Source organism: Prosopis cineraria, unplaced genomic scaffold (genome assembly GCF_029017545.1).
Source record: "Prosopis cineraria cultivar Desert tree isolate PC_DT_omini unplaced genomic scaffold, ASM2901754v1 PC8, whole genome shotgun sequence".
Taxonomy (NCBI): Eukaryota; Viridiplantae; Streptophyta; class Magnoliopsida; order Fabales; family Fabaceae; genus Prosopis; species Prosopis cineraria.
In genome coordinates, this window is record NW_026555339.1 from 4618692 (window position 1) to 4640860 (window position 22169).

The 22169-nt window shown below is 34.6% G+C and overlaps 3 protein-coding genes and 1 pseudogene across 4 annotated transcripts; 3 read left to right on the forward strand and 1 right to left on the reverse strand.

The window, feature by feature from the left end:
- The first annotated feature begins 1576 nt into the window (after positions 1–1576).
- On the forward strand, positions 1577–3002 carry LOC129317796 (expansin-A11-like). The gene is given in 4 exon segments (XM_054962178.1): positions 1577–1849; positions 1948–2269; positions 2361–2569; positions 2572–3002. Coding segments are annotated over 4 exon segments (768 nt in total). The 5' UTR covers positions 1577–1707; the 3' UTR covers positions 2667–3002.
- Positions 3003–3777: 775 nt separating this feature from the next.
- Positions 3778–6667, forward strand: LOC129317797 (uncharacterized). Of its 2 annotated transcripts, none has more exons than XM_054962180.1 (6): positions 3778–4062; positions 4321–4369; positions 4468–4594; positions 5513–5583; positions 5726–5798; positions 6197–6667. In XM_054962180.1, exons 1-6 carry the CDS (start codon positions 3885–3887, stop codon positions 6221–6223), a joined length of 525 nt encoding a protein of 174 aa, XP_054818155.1. In that variant the 5' UTR covers positions 3778–3884; the 3' UTR covers positions 6224–6667. The 2 variants fall into 2 exon arrangements, with proteins under 2 accessions (XP_054818155.1, XP_054818154.1); XM_054962179.1 differs by having other exon boundaries at positions 3781–4062; positions 6193–6667.
- A 949-nt stretch (positions 6668–7616) lies between these two features.
- LOC129318735 (UPF0496 protein At1g20180-like) lies at positions 7617–9333 on the reverse strand. Its single transcript, XM_054963667.1, has 2 exons — positions 9157–9333; positions 7617–8963 (listed from the first exon to the last, which is right to left on the reverse strand). Exons 1-2 carry the CDS (start codon positions 9206–9208, stop codon positions 7900–7902), a joined length of 1116 nt encoding a protein of 371 aa, XP_054819642.1. The 5' UTR covers positions 9209–9333; the 3' UTR covers positions 7617–7899.
- A 5585-nt stretch (positions 9334–14918) lies between these two features.
- On the forward strand, positions 14919–17210 carry LOC129317911 (la-related protein 1C-like; annotated as a pseudogene).
- The last annotated feature ends 4959 nt before the right edge of the window (positions 17211–22169 follow it).

Sequence of the window (22169 nt, forward strand, 5' to 3'; positions counted from 1 at the left end):
TAAGTTCGAGATGGAGATCTCCGCCTAATCTAGTGGCTATAACAGGCTATTTCCTTGATCTAGCACCTTTCTGTTTCGATGAAACATTGATAACTGAATAAAAGGAAAAGGAAAAGGTGATTTTTACTGGAAAATTAAAATACAAGTTATTTTTGCTTATTTTAGTATTGTCACGATGCTGGACTAAATAATTAGAACTTCGGCGAGAAGAATGACTAGCTCTTTAGAATGTATCATTGTGGTTCAGGGGCGTTCATTAAAGAAATCTACCTATTATTGGCAGCGTTGGTCGCACATGAATCTTTCAATTGAGAGCAAGCGATATAATCATTTTTGGGTCTTAAGCGATGTAACTAATTTAGCAGATTTACAATTTTGATTTCATTAATTGTTTATTTTTTCATTAAATAATCACAAAATAAAAATAATATCTGACCCTTCGACAAATAGAATAATGGGAGCAGATTATGTACGATGGAAATGAGAACGTGTCATCTGCAAATCAAAGTAACCAACCATCTTCGGTCCAAAAAAATAGTTTTAGCCCGTCTAATTTTTGTTCTCAACATAACAAGCACATCCGCAAGGTGAAGTGAATCCTCAACGATTAGGCTGTAGAGATGCGATGAGGTCTATATTGATAAACGGTTTTCATTTTTTGTCTTAACTCTCCTCACTGTACGCTTCAGTTGTCAAGAGGATCTTGAATTGACTGTCCAATAAGGGGGACCTTGGTGACGAAATATGAATATTGAAACTTAAATCCGAGTTTCTTGACGGTGCTACATTAGCAAAGCATGGCAAGTTTAGATCAAATCTTGGATGAGAAGAAATGTTATGTATTGTATTTAATCAATAAGACAAATGAATGCCCAGCATCTTCTGCAGTCACATCCAATTTGTGTGAACGGTGACCCTTGCCAGCCGCCGCCTATTCTTGGAAACATTAGATGCCAGCCTGGGTCTCTCTGCCTAATCTCAGATCTTCCAAACACAATCAAAATCAATGAATCGAACAGCGATCACAGTTTTGCCACCCCAGACCCCATGAGAGTTCTGCTGCAGCATATCATAACCCGTGATGATCTATAGCCAAGGGAAGGCATCTCACATGTTGGTAATGTATTGAAAATACCTTGATATCATATGGGGTCAAATACTCCCATGTGACCGTGTATGGTACTACGATCTTTATACTATTTCTTTAGCTACATTACACGCTGCTTATTGGCTGTCATTATAATTAATTAACAATTGGTCTACAAATCAACAGAAATAATAGATGGAACCAAAAACAGGCGAGGACTTTAATTTAAAAAAAAAAGATGAAAAAAAAATAGGGGGACCAAATGGGCTTGTGGATTTTGATACATTCACGGCTCTAATGTTGGTATGGACATGTGGGTTTGGAGGGGGTGTGATAGAAGAGAACGTGGGAATAATTGAATGAAGGTCAGAACTCTGTACAGTTCCGCAGAGATAATTTAATTTTAATCAATGAAAATTGTCTCTGAGTTCTCTCTTGTTGCAGAACTCCCATGTGACCGTCGCTGCCTTTAGTGAATCTAATCTCTTATTTAAGGAGACACATTTCGAGCTTGGAAATGACAATACATGTAAATACAAGCTCAACTTTCCACCCTGGTCTCTTCTTCATTATATTCTCAGCTCGCTCACTTAGCTGTCACTCTTAAGCAAAGCAAGAAAATGGAGAAAGCAATGCTTCTCTTGATCAGCAGCCTGGTGGGATTATGGTATTTCACAGTCACTGGTTCTGCCTTCTCACCTTCTGGGTGGACAAAAGGACATGCCACCTTCTATGGAGGTAGCGATGCCTCAGGAACCATGGGTAAGTAAGCTATACAATATCCGTACTCTTGTTTCGCTTAATGAAATGTTGATCAATGATTAAGAATGAAATCTGATATGAATGAGTTATTCTTGCAGGAGGAGCTTGTGGGTATGGGAATCTGTACTCAACTGGGTACGGGACAAGAACCGCAGCTTTAAGCACAGCCTTGTTCAACGATGGAGCTTCCTGTGGGCAATGCTACAAAATCATGTGCGATTATAAGACAGACCCCAGATGGTGCGTGAAAGGAATATCAGTAACTATAGCTGCTACAAATTTCTGTCCTCCTAATTATGCTCTTCCAAACAACAATGGAGGTTGGTGCAACCCACCTTTGCAGCACTTCGACATGGCTCAACCAGCTTGGGAAAAGATCGGCATTTACAGAGGAGGGATTATCCCTGTCCTGTTCCAAAGGTTATTATTATTATTCTCAGTAATCACTATACGTCTTGGTGTGATTGTTTTGAATGTTTGAGAGATGGAATTAATGCTCTGTATGGTGCAGGGTTCCGTGTAAAAAGCACGGAGGGGTTAGGTTCACTGTGAATGGAAGAGACTACTTTGAGCTGGTAATGATCAGCAACGTGGCAGGTGCTGGATCCATCTCTTCTGTGTCCATCAAAGGCTCCAAGACTGGGTGGATGTCTATGTCCAGAAACTGGGGAGCTAACTGGCAATCCAATGCGTATTTGAATGGTCAATCTTTGTCATTCAAGGTACAACCAGTGATGGAGAAACCAGACTGTTCCCAGATGTGGTTCCATCTTCTTGGAATTTTGGCCAGACATTCTCTAGCCATGTCCAGTTCTAAAGCTTACACCAACTTTACATATATATACATAGACACTTATTTCTGGGTTCTGGGTTCTTCATTTTCATGACCAGAACGGCAGAGGCGTGCTTATATATTATTGTATCGGAGCAGCCCGCCACCCTTTCTTTGTTTCTTTGTTTTTTTGTGGTGATCTGGGTCGGTCGGTCGGATCAAACCCCTCAACCCATGGAGCTTCCGTGTATGATTTATGGGTTGTGTGCACTGATAATAAAAGGGCAGCTTGTAGAAACAAGCTTCTTTCTCAAGTATACCATATATTTTGTTGTAACATGAATACTCTTGTTATAAGTTTAGATCTTTTGGATTGTATTACTGGCAAGTTTCTATAGAGTTCCGGGACAAAAAGAGATGACAAAAAGAAGAAAACTAACAGGAATTCTGGAATTTTTCTTCATGGCCTTTTCAGTAAGACCGAGTATATGACATCTGTGATTTTTCTTTTTTGGTTAAAAAAAAGAAAGAGTAAAAGTGAAAATCATGACACTATGGGGCTCGTTTCCAGCAAAACCTTATCCAGATGCATTACGCATTCTGACTAACTCTGAGAAAGTGGAACTTGTAGCCTTCAGCAGCTGCGTTCAGACTCGTGTCTGCCATATAACCCTATTCTTCTACTCATTCATCTCTCTCTCTCACACTCACACACACACTCACCCCCAAAGCGGGGCGAAAAAGGTAAAAACACACACACCATTGTATCCTGATCCGGTGTCAAGTATCTTCATTCAATCTCAAAAACTATTGACATCAGGAACTATTAACTTTTTGCAACTAGATAATCATTGAATCAACAATTTTTCAACGCTTGTGCTCTTTAAATAAGGTCTTTCGTGTATGGAGAAAATTATTGCTGGAAGAACTTCGTACTTAGTGATCTGACTTTTTAAAATATTAAAATTAAATTAAAGACGATAAATTTTTTATAACTGATCTGATGTTCTTTTGGAGATAGGTCCCTGTGAATGCATCTTTGGGCTACCTAGCAATGGGTCATTTGAGTATACCTTAATGGGCTATTTAATCCGAGAGCCTAGCAAAACTCTCATAGAAAGCCCAATCGAAGCTTGAGCTATTTAGCATTTAGGAGACTGGGACTCGCAACTTCACAAACTCAATTCAATATTTGCACGCTTTAGAACTGCAGTCTTTGGGAGCTCAATTGGCAAGCTGTGTCTTGACTCTTGAGTTATTTAGATGTCGACGGAGGAACAGAGCATTGACGTAGCTAACAGTTCGGAAAGCAAAGCCCAGAATCATGAACAAGAGGAACTAGATGAAGAGTTACGCGCCCTTCTACTGCCCGACGTATCCAGTCTTCCCCAGACTCCACCTTCCGCCGTTGAATCCAACTTTGTCACTTACTTTGCTTTAGGTATTTCCTTACTTTTCTTATTCCTCTTAGTAGAAACCATATTAAAAGCAATTCGTGCGCATAACCTTATATAAATCCTCAACCCCATCGAGTGATGTGAATATTATTGAAATCGAACTTTATCGTACGTACTTCAGCTTTTCCCTGTTGCGTGTATGTTTTTACTCGTCTGCTAAAAAGTATCAGCGGAAAACGCTCTCTAATTTTTTGTTTGGATGTTGCTTCAATGTCTTTCTTTCGCCTAATTTTAATATCCAGATTTTATGAAGCCCGGACACGATCAGTATGTTTACCGGCACGCCAATGGGTATAATTCTATTTTGTTATCTCCTTTTAGCAGCATTCGGCTTTGCGTCCGGGTTATAACAACAAATCTCCCCCCTCTTTTTTACAATGACTTAAAAGCTTGTGTGTGATCGGCTTGGCTCCTTCCCACGTTGCTTTCAAAGATGAAGGTGGAATCACAGCTGTGGATTTTAATGTTGGAAAGTCTGATCGCAGCGGCGTTAAGGTCACAGGAAAGCGGAAGAAGGTATGTTTTCTCTCTCGTTCCCTCCAGCCATTGTCTGGAATTTATATCCGCGGATATCCTAAATGAAGCAACTTTCAGTCTTTGATTATGCTCAACAAACACGAATTGTCATTATATGAATGCTTTGCATAAATAGTTTGCACCTTACAACTAGGATACCCCTTTCAACCTTTATTTTTTGGTTTATATCTTACTCGTAGATGAATAGCTCATATTAAGACTTGCCTCTTGTATAAAGAAAGTAAAACAAGGACTGAGGCGGTCTTTCATGAGGAGATGCGTAGGATGGTGCAAACGCCACGGCCAATTTTATAAATGCATTTTAATGTTTGGGATAAATTTGAAGCACTTTCTAGTTGGTTTTTTAATGCTATGTTTGCTTGTTTTGATGAACGGATTTGTGAAATTAAAGTCACAATTCTGTGGTATACTCAAGTAACTTGAGCTAATTTGTTGCATTTGCATATCTTAAGCTGCTTGGGTACGTTGCATGGTCTTTGACATTAAAAGATTTACTCATATCCACTTTTAAAATGTGACCATGCTATGGAAGTAAATGAGGTCAGTCCAATGTTAATTATATTTGACCAATCTGCTAGTTTTTACCAACCATTGCTGTGTTATCATCATTCTACTATTTATGATGTTTGTATTCAATCAATGTGCTAATTGATGTTTTATGTGTAAAAAAACTCTATTCAACCGTCAAGAATTGCTTGGGTTGCTGATTCTTGCTTCTTGAGACATCAAGCATGCCTTCTGCTCCATCACTTTTAGATTTTATGACTGGAATGGTTTTATCATTGTAATATACTTGCAGGATCTTTATATATGTCATGTGCTAATATACCGTCAAGATGTAAATCATACAAGTTTCAATTACTTTTGTATTATTAAAAGAACTACATCCTTGTGCAGAATGCTCAACATTTTGAGTCCAACACAGCGTTGTGTAAAATTTCTACTTGTAATGATTCTTATATAGTAAGGTAAACTTCTTTTCAAATTGTAATAAATGCTCATAATCTAGGGTCTGGTAAATGAATAATATATACTTTTCGGCTGTTTTCCTTTTGCAATTATCTTTAAATATTTTTGTTGTTTAAGTTTGCTTTTGGTGTCTTTTCAAAGGTGTTGTGTCAAAGGCTCTCTTTTGGAAGTAAATCAGCAACTAATCAAGCAGCCAGATTTGCTTAATACTTCGGTAAGAAGCAGCGTAGTCCTCCCCAAGTGTAAATCTTTTAAAAGTAAAAACTTATTCAGGCGGATTCTGTCACGCCGAAATAACATAGATAACCTTTCTCATTGCAAAAGATGGAAATTTCCAAGTAGTTCAATTGAGAATTATTTACTTCAACTACTTGAAGCAAAAAATTTATACTTTCCGTTGATTCTTTAAGATAAACAAATAGTGGCATTATGTATTCTCTAATTGCATATTCGTTTTTGCATCTGACTTGTCTTCATCGTGATTTAGCACCACCAAGCTTTGCATATTTCATCTTTCCATTTGCTTTTTTTTTTTTCTTGGCAATAATCTATTAGCTCTTTTGGGCGATCTTATTGTTTTATGTTTTTTTTTTTTTAACAACACCTAGGCAGATAGAGAAGGATATATTGCTATTATAATGCCAAAACCTGCTGATTGGCTCAAGATCAAGGCTTCACTCGTGGGACTTCAGGAGTACAAGAAGTTGAGGCAAGTCTCATGAATCTTTTGTCTGTCCCACGATGGAACCTTAAGAATCTAAACAAGTCTCGCGCCTTATCCTAGTGCTTCCGAGATTTCTTTACCCTCAATTGATGGGGCGCCAAATGCATGCTACATGTTGGATGATACCAGAGCAGCAGAGCTTGTGTTTTGTGTCACGTCAAAGGAGCCTTTAGGTTTACTTTGTTAGTGTATTTTCTGTTATTTAAAACGAATATCTATTGCTTGATTTCAACAACAACAACAACAACAAGCCTTTATCCCACTAGGTGGGGTCGGCTACATGGATTGCAAGACGCCATTGTGCTCTATTATTTATTAAGCTTTTAGAATATTATTAATCAAGAGATCACGTTCAACAACTTCCAAGAGTGTTCTCTTAGGCCTTCCTCTACCTCTCTTAATCGGACTCAAAGTTATATGTTCCACTCTTCTCACTGGTGCCTCCCTTGGTCTTCTTTGTACATGCCCAAACCATCTCAAACCGATTTTCTACCATTTTTTCCTCAATAGGGCCATCACTTTTTCACGTATGTGCTCATTCGATTTTATCTTTACGTGTAGTCCGCACATCCATCGTAACATTCTCATCTCTGACTCCAACTTTATGCTCTTGCTGTCCCGTAGAGTCCAGCATTCACTACTATATAACATTGCCGGTCTGATAGCAGTACTATTGCTTGATTTCAATTAGCATATATATGATATGCCTTTCGGCAATGCATACATATCACCTTCTTGAGATAATGTATATGGTCAGAGGTGGGAACAATAGCTACGGGAGGGTAGAGAACTACTTGTTGATTGAATTTGTTATTTGCTAATTATTCAATGGATTCTTGCATGAATGGGCTTGATTTCATGAGCAACGATGTGATTTATAAGCTCTGTAACTCTGTTGCTCGGAGCCGCTTTTTCCTTGCGCCTTTCTTCGTTTGAATTTTAAATTTAGTCATGGACTCATGGGGTACAGACGCAATCTCACCAGAGAAATATGAAAACAAAATTGTTTACTCAAACACATTTTAACTTATTCCATGAAATGTTAGATAATGAATTCTTGATTCTAAAACTTGCTTTTATTATTATTCTTATTATTATTATTATTATTATTATTATTATTTGCAAGCAAGATTACAAAACTTGCTTTGTTAAGAAAAATCGCTACGCTGAGCTTAGCGTTCGCTTCCGCGGTGGGAGCGGAGCGTGGTTTCTGCTTGCATTTCTAGCTTGGAGCTTTCTTGGCTCTGGCTTTGTACATTTAAGATTTTATTTTTGGATGTAATTTCAGAGATATGTCATATTATAATATAAGAAGACAAAACAAGAAAAATCGATTTGATCTTTCATCACTCACCACATAACTAAAATGGTCAAAACCAACTATTAAATGCAATGGAGACCACTCCTTACTCCGTCCGTGTGACCAAAGGATCAGGCACTTGAGGGGAATAAGCACCAAAATTTGATGTCCTGAAGCCGTACATTCTGGCTGATCACTAGTTTCAATTGGAACTAGACTAGATGCTCGTTGCTGCTACCTCCTTCGGCCTTGAAATGTGAAAGCAGAGACAAAAGGTATGGAATTATTCAACTATTGTTTCTCCATAATTTCTTGAAGAACAAGTTTTCGGGATCTGTTTATTGTGAGAAAGCACAAATAGATATGTTCTTCAAGCTCTTCTAACTGATCCAAAAAGTTAGACTCATGGTCATGAAATTCCCTCAAAACCTGCTTCAGTATTTCACACTTGCCATTCTTAACGCACATATCAGCAACTGCTTGCCGATGATCCACTTCTTCTTGTAACCTTTTAACCATCCTGCTCATGGTATCGAAGTCATTGATCAGCATATAAACCCCTTTAGCAGCAATATCAAGTTGCTCACACTGTCTTCCAAAATCACTACCCAGAGCCCGCTTGATTCTTTTCCTGAATAAACCTACCAAGCCAACTACTATACAGGGTGCTGCCACTGTGCCAACTATGCTATGCAACGCAAAAATTAGCAAACTAATCAGAATAGCACCGTGCAAGATGGTAAGACCAACTCCTCCAACCATCTTGCAAATTCTCTTAAATCTCCCTCTTCTTCGAATCTTCCGATCTTCTGATTTTAGTCTGTGCAGAAGCCCCGCGTATGCTTTGTGAATGTCGCGGAACTGAGAGGAGCTGATAATGGAAAAAGGGTTCTTTTGTCGTGCGAAGGAAGCAAGATCTCTATAGATCGCCTTGTGGGTTCGGTCTGTGTCTGGACAATCAAGCATAAACTTGCTCAGCTTCAGGACCCTCGTGATTTTCTTATACGAAACATGCATATGAAGGATTGCTTCAAGGATTGTGTCGCAGTAATGGCATGCCTCCAAGCTAGCTTCGAAGTACTCCAACAGAAGATGATGCCTCTTCAAGGTTTGGGTCATATTCGTAACGGTCTCTTGTTGGGGTTCGAGCAAATGTTCAGTGAGATGCAAGGAATAAGGAAGAGACGAAGATGGCGAAGAAGAAGGTGTTGTGGTGATGCTTGCGTTTACCAGCTGCCCCTGTGCTTTGCTGCATATTTCCATGTAAGATTTTGTTCTGAAAGCTTCCTGGTATTCTTCATTGACGTTTGGCTTCCTGCACAAGCTATCTTCATCGCTCTCTTTCCTTGATCTACCTGGATATATAACACGTGAAGAACTTCTTATCTCTCAAGTAATCATAAACACGAAACGAACAAGGGACGGAAGGAATCAAAGAGAGAATTGTCTTAAAAGCTCTCATAATCAGTATCAGAAAGCTGAGAAACTCAAACCAAAAAAAAACAAAAAAACAAAAAAGAATTGAGTTGCAGAAATATTTGAACTCACCTACTCTTGGCATGGGAGATATGATCAACTTGAACCACCTAGTGTTTGTCATTTTGATATGATCGCAACATAGGTAGAAGAGCCTAAAGAAAAACTTTTTTCTGGGATTCCTTTGTTAGAGAGATGGAGGGATGGTATTAAAATTAAATATGTACACACACACGCACCACGTTGTGTGAGCGTGTTTGTGTCTATATATAATATATAGAGATATTTTGATTGGGGAGAAGGAGAAGGAGACAAGAAAAAGCGAAGGAATCCAGGTGGCAGCAACCACCGCCACAAAAATGGTCAAGGATTTGCTGACACGCTGCGTTCTCTTACGTGGACACATCACTCGGCACTTGTTGATTAACCTAACGAACTCTCTTTTTCAGGAACTATCCCTCTCAATTTCATTTCAATATTAAATATTTAATGCTAAAGGCAAAAAAACCTGTATCTTTTTTTGTGGCCAGTAAAATTACCTGTAGTTTCTTATACCCAAAAGAAATGCCAGCACTTTACAGTTTGCAGTTTGCATGATATGATAATCTTATTTGAGCTTGATACTAAATATATGTAATCTGAAAAAATAAACATTGGGCGATTGGGTGGAATATTGATCATTTCTTAAATATTAAGTTAATTAATGTTTGAAATTATAGAGTAATTTTTGTTGCTGTCGAGAAATAATAATTTTTTTACAAAAAAAAAAAAAGGAAGAGAAGAGCATGCATAATGTAATTCTGTGGAATTGAAAGAGGAGTTAGTTACTAGGGATAAGGGAGACTCCTGAGATAATGATGCATAACGAACGCGTTTTGGTTAAGGTGTTACTATGAAAGGAGGAAAGGTAGCAAAAAATGGCACCAAAGAAAGAAATTAGGAGAGGTCCGGCAAACGTCATTGAATCAGTAGTTATCTGCCACGTGTGAGTGAGTAATGATTGGAGATGTTACGTGTCCGTTTGCCTTACGCTTAACCTCTTCGCTCATTCTCCAAACACGAGGGCCCAACCACTTTCCAATGAAAAGCCCATTCACGTTGCCCTCACCCAGCATTTCAAAATCGTCATTTAATTATTACCATAAAAAAAAAAAAATCCTCATTTAATTGGAAGACAGTTGTCGTGAATATGAGGAAACATGTACCAAATAAAAAAAAATTTCCCTCCGTATTATATTATAAGACAACTTAAAATAAAATTATTATATTAATAATATATAATAATCACACTTTATGGGTTTATTTTTTCAAACAAAATTATAATTTTTTAAAAATATCTCTATATATTAAACATTATGTTAAAATATCATTTTAATTCTTATCCACTTAAAATATAATATTAAAAAATAGCATTAACAAAGTCTTTTTTTTTAAACTGTCATGTATTTTTTTAACAAATTTCTCCAATGTTATCTTATAGAGTAATTTGGAACGGGAGTAGTAAAAGATATATTTTAGTATTATTTAAGTATATTTTTAATATTTTTGGAGGGATTTTAAAAAGAGCATTTAAAAAAACTATAATGAAATTAAAACTGTTATTTATATATATTTAATTTAATGGCTAATAGGTAGGTTAGAAAATCAGCTTCTGCTATTTATTTTCAGAAACTTGGAATGACCCAAAAAATAAACAAAAAATAAAAATGACGTTTCAATATAATAGAATAGCACTCATTGACCTTTCAACACAGGACTTTATGTGAGTCGCATTGTATCTGTTTTGTGTAAAGGATGAAAACATTGTTTTATGTGAAATATAGCGTCAACAATCTTATCCTTTACCGAGATTAGGATTGGGAAAGTTAGTAGACGGGTTTTTATTTTTAAGAGAAAAAAGAGCATGGTGGTTTTTAATCACCTGAGATTACCAATTCATCTTAAATTGACATATTGTTTTTAGTTTATTATATTATATGTTCAAAATTCATACCTTACACGTGAGTTTTAAAGTTGTTTTAATTCCATCTTATTATTCTTGGTCAAAAAATAAAATTTTAAAGTTGAACGTATAGTTACACCCAAAAAAAGTTGACCGTTTAGTTTGTTGAGAGTAAAGCGCGTATTTTTGCACATTAAAAGTTAGTAAAACACAGCTGCGCAGTGGGAAGGTAGAAGGGCTGTTGTGGGAGCTAAAGAAGGAAGAATATGATATATTCTTCATTTCTTGTATTGTATCCTCAGCACTTAACTCCAGCAAAATTTATTTTCATATCAATTAATTAAATATTTATAGTAACATTTTTTAAAATTGATTTTTATTTAGTCACAAATTTTGCTCCCACGATCCAAATTTTCTCTGTCCGCCACTCGTTAATAACAATATCATCAATAAATAAGCGATGAAATGCACGAAAATCCAAATATATATCCTTAGTTAATCGGGGTAAGCTGGCGATAAGTCTATGCAGAACATTATACTCCATTCACTTTAAATTTTGATGAGAATTTAATGTCATAAAATATAAAATTTTTTGAAAAAATAAGGTTTTAGTAATAATATTTTTTTAATATTATCATTTCAATTATTTCTCTTCACTGAATTTCTTTATAAATAAAATATTAAATGGAGTGTATTGCTGAAAGTTTATATTTTTATTTAAGAAAATAAAATTATAAAATTTATTTAATTAATCTTATTGGTATGCATAATTTTATTTATTAAAAGTATCTTATAATTTAAGATGAGGGAGTATTATGCAATTTTTTCTCTTTTTTTATTGCTTCAATGTATTTTTTTATTGAAGGTAATTTTATTCAATATACAATTGTCAATTAGGTACTAGATGTTTGTAACTTTTTGAATGAGAATTTAAATATTAGTTTATTATATTGTGAAAGATTAGCATCTTTAGTTAGATTCAATATCTATTGATTATGCAAGTTTTCTTTCCACAATCCAAAGATATCAAATCCACACAACAATATAACTATAAATATTGGGCAATTCTCTACCAAGAAAACATTTGTTTATACAATGAAAATTAAAATTCCTAAAAATGTCAATGAATAATCATCATGACCAGCAGTTTCACATCCAAGCGAATATTCCTCAACTGATTTATTGAGGAAAATTATGAAGAAATGAATCTCATTCATACTTTTGGTTTAGATAACAAAAAAGTTATATAAGAAAAATTACTAGGAGAGAACCCTCTGAAAAAAATAAAAAATTATTATTTTTTAATTTTTTAGTATTGTCTTTTCTATGTTTTCTTTTATATTTCCCTGCATCCTTTTTTTTTTGGCCAATATCTTTCCCTGCATCGAACGAAGCCTGGGTGTTTTGCAAAATAATTGTTATTTTCTAATTCTGCTTCAAATTTTGTGCTAGCAATATCTGCCGTTGGGTTGTTTGCATTTTATTTTACATAAAAAGAAAACGATAAAGCACTGTTTTATTATTTAATTTTTGTTGATCCACGTGGCAACATGTTATGTGTTAACAGCTTATTAATGAATAAAAAAATTAATCATTCGACTCTTATACTTTTAATTAATTATAATTCAATCTTTAAATTTTAATTTATTATAATTTAATTTTTAAAGTTTTAATTTAGTTATAAATCAATTCTTATACTTTATCCCTTATAATGTAATTCTTAAAATTTAACCTGTTAAATATTAGTGATTATATTTTAAAAAATAAAATTATAAATATTAAAAATATTTTAAAATTTATTATTAATATTTTAAATTATTAAACCATTTTAATATTTATAAATATTAAAATTTTAAAACATTTTTAATCTTTATAAATTTATTTTTAAAAATATAAGGATAATATTTGAGAAGTTAAAATTATAAAAATTAAATTACATGATATAAAATTTAAAGATTAATTTATAATCGAATTAAAACTTTAAAAATTAAATTATAATTATTAAAATTTAGGATTAAGTTATAACTAAATTAAAATTATAAGAATTAAATATTTATTTTTTTTTCAATGGATTTTTTCGGTCCAAGTGCCAACTAACTATATAGCTGGACTAGGTACAGGAAAATTATACTTATACTGTATAATAGTTTTTTTGAAAAAATCACATATGGGTCCACACACACAAATTTTAATTATTAAAAAGCGCATGAAATGCAAAATAACCCTGAAGTTCCAAAGGTTTTAATTGTGAACAAGTATTGATATACATTTATTAAAACACTCTTATTTTGAAAAGTAAAAAGAAAAAGGAAAACCTCTCCCCACTTTTCATTGGCGTCCACTGTTTTCATTAGTCATAATCCTTCTTTCACAATTGCAATTTTCATCTCCGACCCTTTTCAACGCAAAAAAAAAAGGGTAAAAACAAGAAGGATAATTGAGCAGAGGCGAAGAGAATCCGCAATCAAAATCACAAATAAAAACAATTAATTCCGTGGAGAAACCGTAGGAATGGGACAATACCCAGCCAAGACTGAGAATCCCATGGAAAAAGGGAAAGACTTTGGTGGTGATTGAGCAGCAAATCACAACAATGATGAAGCAATTAGGCAACTTCGAACACTAAGCACTCCTTTTCCTTTTCCTTCAAATGCTTCCACTGCAAAGTCCGATGCCCTTTCTTGATCTGAAGAAATTTGTCCTTGATATCCCCGTGCTTCCAGTTGCAGAGAGCCTTCCTCTTCCCATTTTCATACCGGAACTTTGAAATTATTTTTGCATTTTGTGGAACTTTTAATATTTAGGATTCTTGTACGACTTCTATGCAATTTTCCCTAACGTTTTCGAGTCTTGCTCCCCTCCGATAACATGAACGGTCCCTGGGGGCTGATTAGCATGCACCCCCCCCCCTCTTCCCTTTTTATAATAATCCGTGACAGTTTTTTTCTTTTTCTCAACATGAATATAATTTGTCGTGTTCTGATATATTAATCTCTTCCGATAAATCAATCTCTCCTGATACAGATTTCTCATTAAATTAAATAAAAATAAAAATAAAAATTTATACAAGGGGTTACTCTCAATCAATCGAGAGGAAGAAAACTTTGGTGGGGTCTGGCATGAAAAACGATTATTCTTTTAATAAAAAGAGTGTTGTTTGTATGGGCTTGATATTTGTTGACCTGTTGCTATGTTGTTATTTATAATATTTATTCAATGAAACATTAAAAATCATTTTACATGCAAGAAGGCATCCGCTTTATAACTGTTATACTGTAATTTTTGGACCAAATTAAGATAGTAATAGGCTAAACGAACTTATTATAATTTTTTCACGAAGTTAAATTAAAATTCATAATTTATTGATTTGATTCAGTTCACATTTATTTTTATATATTGTATAAAAATCATAATATATACAATCTATAAATTATAAATAATATGGTTCATTTTTCATATATATTTTATATAATGTATGATTTTCATTGGCCCACATTTAAAGAGAAAAACATGTAAGCGGAAAGGAAAAAAAAAAAGAGAACGAAAGAAATAAGGGCAAGTGAGCTCTCCTTTTATCATCCAAAAAGAAAAAAGAAAAAAGAAAAAAGGACAGGTAAGGAAGTCGCACCCCAATAGGTTTCTACGAGCCGCCGGTCTGATAGACAGACAAACCAAGTTTTAATTAGGCGGCCATTGAGGAGGTTAATTTGGTGATTAAAAATGAGAAGGTTAAAAAGGTAAATTTAAAATTGCTATCAAAGTGAACTTGTAAATAAATATATATATATATATATATATATATATAGAAAGGGTTTGTTTTGTAAGTTTAGGTTTCATAACAGAAGCCTGCCTGTTGTTTTGGTGCGGATATACGGGAGACGGAGGAGTGACAGAGGGAGGGGGAGAGAGGGAGGGGGCAGAGATCGCTGGTTTTGGGTTCTTCTAGTCAGGGAGAGGGAATTTACCCGAACAAGATCCGTCCTCACTATCATCATAGTCGTCAATTCACCGAGACAAACCCTAACTTTTATTCTTTAATTCGTTTTTGTCTTAGTTCTATTCGACCACCTCATCGATTCATTAATCTCGTTATTTTATTTGATGCTCTGGGTCATACGCTGATCAATCTCTTCGCGGTTCTACAAAACTTGAAAACCCTAATTGGAAATGGTTACCGCACCTGATTCTTCTTCTAACCATCACTCGCCGACTAGTACTGGGGATACCAATAGCCCTAAGTTCCCGCGGAAAAACTTGCCCTCCCCCTGGGCTCAAGTCGTCAGGGGTGGTGAGTCCGAATCACTCTCCAGCATTCGCCAATCGCCGCCATCATCCTCATCAGCTTTTTCCTCCTCTTCCTCTCTGTCCTCCCTCATTACTTCCGTGTTCGATCATCCGTCAGCGTCTGATTCCAATCCGAAGGTGGCTCCTGGTTCCCCGCCGCTGGATAATTCTAATACGGCTGCCGCTGATATCTCTGATGCTAGTAACGGCAATGCAGCTCGTTCTAAGAAAACTGCTTGGAACAAGCTCGCTAACGGCGATGTCGAGGTTAGCCCTGTAATGGGTGCTGTCTCCTGGCCTGCGCTGTCTGAATCCACCAAGGCTCCGGCTAAATTGCCTGCTGAATCGTCTTCCAAGGCTTCCACCGATGGATTACTCCCCAGTTCTCAGGTTTATTTGCATACTTGCCCTCATTTTACACTTGATTGAATGGATTGTTTGAAGATTCCGTAAAAAATATTGCTATAGTATTCCAGTAATTTAACAACTTAACAATTTCTGCGCAATATTTGTGGGATTTCATATGTCGTTTCCTTTTTTTTTTTTTAAAGAAATTGAACAGAGTATCTTCATGAGTAACGATGTTATATTTATAGAAACTGTAGCTTGTCTTATTTGCATGCTGATCCTGCCATTATTGTAGGAGCCTGTTACTTCACACACCCCTCACAAACAAGCTGCTAGTAATGCAAAACCTAATTTCGCAACAAACCATAGCACATATAATAGACAAAGAACGATGATGAAGCGTGGAAGTGGCAGTAACATTGGAGCTGGTCCTGCACAAAATAGCTTCCCTAATCCTCCCCAGCCCCCACCGCCGCCACCTTTTCCGGTACTTCAGATCCCTCCAAGTATTATAATACTGTGGTACCAGGGGCTCCTGATCCTTCCTCAAGAGAGCTTCTTTACAAAAAGAATAGCTGGGATCCTAGGCCCCCAGTTGGGGGTTTTATGCCTGTTGTGAATGATCATCGGAATTCCACCCGCAGGGGCAATTTTGGGCCCCATTCACGTATTGATGGTTCTTATCATAACAATTATGGGGGCAGACGTGATCAGGATCATAGAGGAAATTATGCAAATAGTAGGGATGCTCATGTAAATCAACAGAGAATGCCTCCTAGGGGATTGGTGAGGCACTTGCCACCTAATACTGCTGCATTTGTGGCTCCTCAGCCCGTAGCACCCTTTGCAAACACTGTGGGTTTCCTGGTGAGTTTTTCCTCCTTTTTAACCCATGGTTATTTTTACAAAATAATGTACAACTGATCATCATTCTCTTTGTCTTTCAGAGTACTATTATTTCCCAACGCTACCATTGGAACCCTTTAGGGGTATGCCATTCTTTACCCATAGCCCTCCTTCTGCAATGTTCTTTCCTGTTGCAGAATCACCCCTGGCCAATATGATAGTGAATCAAATTGATTATTACTTCAGGTTATGTGCCAAATAAAAAGTTTATTACTTCAGATTATATTTTTCTGCTTTTCTATTTTATAATTATCAATAAATGTGCCATACTTGAACTATCTGTTCACCCTTGATTTCTTTTTACAGTGATGCTAATCTAGTAAAAGATGAGTATTTAAGGTCCAATATGGATGAAACAGGGTTGGGTTTCAATTAGTTTGATAGCAAGCTTTCCTCGGGTAAGTCAATTGTGCTTCAGTAAACTCTACTTTAGCCTTTTAACTTTAGAAACTCTGAATATATCCATACATTTTTATTTTGTTGAAACCAAAATATGAACCAGGATATGTGTTTGTGTGTGTTAGTCTGGTGTGTGTTACAGAGATTATTACCTTTCAAGGATTTGCTTTACCCAGCCAACTGAAGGTTTTATTGCTTTAGAACTAATAATAAGCAACCAATGTGAAAGGTAACATATAAAAGCCTTTCCATGAAAAATTAAATTGGATTTACATTGTGCATATGAGAGAATATTTTTTTACTTATTCAGCTGCCTGACCTTGTAATATATCGGAAATCAAGGGGGAAGAAGCAATGATGTTGCAGCTTGTTGGCTGAAATGATCAATTTGATTGTTATTTGCTACTTTGAATTTGTGATAAATTATTTTAAATTCCCTCATGATTTGTAAATTTTTTAACTGGTAGTTAATACTAGATATTTTTTTACATGTCAAAGTTATCATTGTTGATGGATAATTGCAATTCCTATCCATACCTTTTTTTTTATTGTAATTGTTTATGTATTTATATTAACTATAAAATATGTTCATATTCCTTTGCCTTGAAAGGTCCTTATAGAACTTTACAGTGGCACCGATATATGGTGGAATGTGATAGGTGGATATTGGTCAATTATATCCTTGTGATTGAGACAGTTTGTTTAAGCTGGTAGTGCAATTGTTTATTATGTCAGACCCCATGGCTCAAGATGGGAGGAAATTGTAATGGTTTGGTTGTTTGACTATTTGATTAAAGAATAATTGAGAGTTAGAAAGTGATTGAAGTCTCTTTTGGATGGAAGATTGATTTCACAAGTACTCTCTTCTTTTAGGAAAATGATTCATTATAGTCTGATTCCTGTAGAAGTAAATTTTTAAATATATGATGAGTTAAAATAGTGTTGTGTGTGTTAGGAAATGGGGCAGATGATACAAAATTTTTTTAGGACACTAGTCTCCTATCCTTAACTACTTATCAATATTCATTGTGTCAGCAAGTGTATATTTCATCAATTTGTACTTGTAATCTCACCCCCCTCTTCGTTCCAAAAGAAAATGGGATTATATCTGAACATCTACCCATTATGGTGATCCAATTGTTTTAAGAGTGGCATACAACTTATGAAGTGATTAGATGCTCTTCATGTCACCAGTGTGTTTTCAATTTTGTCATTAGTCAGTTTATGCTATTATGACTGTCAAATTCCAAATATTACTTATTTTTTCATACATTTCTTGGGTTATTTATTTCTCCAATTCTTTTGTAGGTTAAAAGTCTGACAAGCAACATTCAGTTGATACTGGATTCACTAAGAACTTCCACCATTGTAGAAGTACAGGTAATCAAAATTTAAGCTAACTGTTTTGTGGAAACTATCTTTCACCATGTGTGGGCCAAAATATGAATTTCCTATACTATTCAATTATCCATTTTAATTTCTCTTATCACTTAGGTTCGGTGGCAATGGCATGTGGTTATGCAGTGGGTAGTGGGTATAGTTCGCATGAGTGATGAAAATGTTTTTTTGTTTAATGTAGAAGAGGACATAGCTCATCTTTTATTATGAGATGTATTTCTCATCCTCAACTTTGTTGCAGGGTGACAAGTTGAGGAGGCGTCGTAATGAATGGAAACATGGCTGCCATCCTCTCAGGCTCAACTTCGGGTTGATTCTGCTTTGGCGTCTCCTGGCGGATCCAATCACAATAGCCTGGTTGGTGACTTTCAGAAGATCACCCTAGAAGAATCAACCACCGATTAAGTTTGTTCAAACCCCACCTCAGATGTCTATCCAGCAAAATCTGCAGCCAAGGCTTCTAGTCAGATAGAACTCCCAAATGCAACTGGCAATGCCAATTGAAACTGGACATAATCAATCCACCCCACCCTAAAATTGTTAGCCCTAATCCAGCATCCAGCCTCGGGCAATACCACAATTTCTTTTTTTCTTTTTACCTTTTTTTAGGGTGATTGGAAGTCAGGCTTTTCTGGAATGAGTCCTTCTTCAGTCACTGAGCTCGATTTTGGTAGTAATTTATATATCAAGTAGGGGGAATAATGATTTATTGATCACTACTACGATCTGAAGATAAAGTTGATGAGACAAAAGGAATTTAGATTTTGATTGATGCAGATTTCATGAGGTTATTGATTTGTACAGTTAATGTTTTGGTTTGGATGAATTTTTTTACCATGATTTTCTGGATCCAGTTTGATATGCAAGGGTGGTGGATTTTGAGATTCCCCCCCCCTAAAAAGGTAAATCTCATTTGCTGTTTTTTTTTCCCTAGCCAAGAATGATTTCTAGGTTTTTTTTTTTTTTGGTTATTCTTGAACTTCAATTTTTATGGAGGCCAATTTTGGTAGTCATTTTTTCCCCCCCAATTTTTAAAAAGGGGGAAGCAAATACCAGCTCTTCAAGTTCTCGATTCTGTTTCCTTGCTAGGTAACATTTCACTTCACCTACTTTCAATTAAAAACTGCTCTCCTTTTTCAAGTTCAAAAAGAAAATTAGAAAGAAAAGAACCTAGAACGTTGTCACCATGCAAAATTATGAAATGAGCACAGAACTCAGGGGAGACATTACTGGCTTTTGACCTTAGTTTTTTAACACGGTGTTTTATCGTGGTTTGTAATAAAAGAAAAGCAGAGTTTTTACTTGAATGCACTTGGCAATTCTTCAGACTCCTAGAAGTATCGAAGGAAGGTTTTGAATTAGATTTTGTTTCAATTGTCCCCTTGAGAAATGCTAGCAAAAGGTCCCCATGAAAAAAATGCAACAAACAAATTAAAATTCACAAACATTGATATTAATATTTTTTCTTACTATAAACTTCACTGATATTTTTTTAAAAAAAAAGAGGCTAGCAATCTACATCAGTATTTTCCAACCTATCATGACATTTAGTGCAATTGAGAGTTATCTTTTTTTAAGTTTGAAATTATCTTTCTATTTACTTAGCCTCTTTTTTGTACTCTGAATTTAAAGGGAAAAGACAATTACAGAGTCCCTAAGGCCATTAATTACAATTAGGAATTCTAAATTATTAAAATTTTAATAATGGATCATAGTGCTTGCTTGGAATTAAAAAACATACACAAGTTTCCAAAATTGCCCTCCACTTGGAAAATAAAAAAAAATTAACACTATTAAAATTACTATCATCTATCATGGGATGAGATTAATGTTAATTTTAGTTAGGAAATCAAGAAATAATAGATGGGGATAGATTGTTTTCCATTATGAAACTAAAATTCACTTTTAAATTTTTCAATGGCACTTGTGAATGTATAATAGTCACTAGAAAAGTTACTAAAGTGACTGCTAAATATGAATCCAAACACTTGTGAGTTTTTATACTTATTAATATATAGGCAGACCATTTAAAAACAAGAAAATAACATTGCTGAAGTTGCTATTATAAGATAAGAATATTGTTAATCTCGATTGAAAAGCCAAAAAACAATAATTAAAAATAGATTGTTTCATAGTATAAAACTAAAATTCATTTTTGAAAGTTTAAATTTTTCAAGAGCACTTGTGAATATACAAATGATCCTTAAAAATTTACTAAAGTCACTTTTGGAGGTTATTTTAAACTATTCTATTTTTTTTATTTCAAATAAGGAACTTGCTCCATTATTGAGATTTTGATCATTTAAATCTTTAATTGTAATAATAGCCTGTCATTTTCCCTATTTTAAAATTCAATATATATTCCTCTTGTTAATTTCTTGAAGGCACCTAATAATGGCACCAGGTTATTTATTTCTCCATTTAACTAGCCTTCCATGGTGGGAGTTGATTTTTATGTGGAACATTATATTGGCCAACGAATTTTTTTAGATGAGAACATAATGGCTTGCTAAATAGAGAAAAAGCAATTTTCAAGATAAAATATAACATCAACTTTATATTAAAATAATAAAATAATGATTATAACAAAGATTATAAAATTTTAGTTACTTGTTTTTAACATAAAAAGTAGGGGTATTCAACTTGTACCTGTATTAATTGACCTGATTTCATCCTAAATATATTGAAACAAATCTTGTCCTGGCTTGTGAAAGAAGAACGAGATGAAACACAAAAATACTTTTAAAACATTTTGGCCCATCTTGAATAGTGTGTATATATATATATATTTTTTTTTATTTTTAAAATATACATTAATTATATTAATATAATTTATATTTATATTAATTATATCAAATATAATTCTTTTCGTTAGGAGTGTTCAGGGGAGCCTTAAAAAATAGAAGTGGGGAAGGGATTAATTATCCACATGGACGCGAAACTTTTGATTGTCTAAATGGTAATCCTTAAAAGAGGGTTTGCCATCAATCTAATTCATGGCTGCTTTTGTGATCCATGTTTTGCGGGTTCAAAGTTGTTTTAATCTTGCCAAAGGTAGTTAGAAAAAAAGAAAAAAGAAAAGAAAACGGCCCCTAATTAGACAGTTGTGGTACTAACAATACTTCCTTCAGTCGTTCATATAAAGTGTCTTTTAAAAATAAAAGGTCAGCCAAATTATCAGATATTTAATTGATAATATTAATAACTTTTAATTGTTATCTGTAAAATTTTAATAGCTTCATTATCATTAAGGTATGATGGGATTTTTTAAGTAATAAAATAATATAATAACTCTTTAACATGTTTAAAAATTGTCCGAAGCACCTTACATAAGGGACGGGGAGTATTAAATAAATAAGCGCAGAATAGACTGCTAAATGTTCACGGCATTTACGATGAGTAATTCAAACAAACACGCGATTTTTAATGGTATCATCATTATCACGCCATCATGTGAGGGTCTCCACTCCAGATGGCAGCTTGCTAGGGTGCAACGTGGAGAACTGAGGGGTCTCCACTTGGGTCTTATTTTAGCAAAGTAGAAAATGCCAACGAAACGAAACCCAAAGTAGCTGAGGAAAAGGAAGTAACGGAATCAAAAAACTAGGGGTACCTTAGATTTTCAGTTTGGTAAAAATTTATTTATTAAAAGTTTATTTATCAAAATTCAATTTGATAAAAATTAATTTTTTATAAAATAAAAGTTAACTATTATAATAAAATTTATATTTAAATATATATTTTTAAAAGTCAGTTGTTTGAATAACATATGATATAAAAAATATATTTAAAAGTATAATTACTAAAA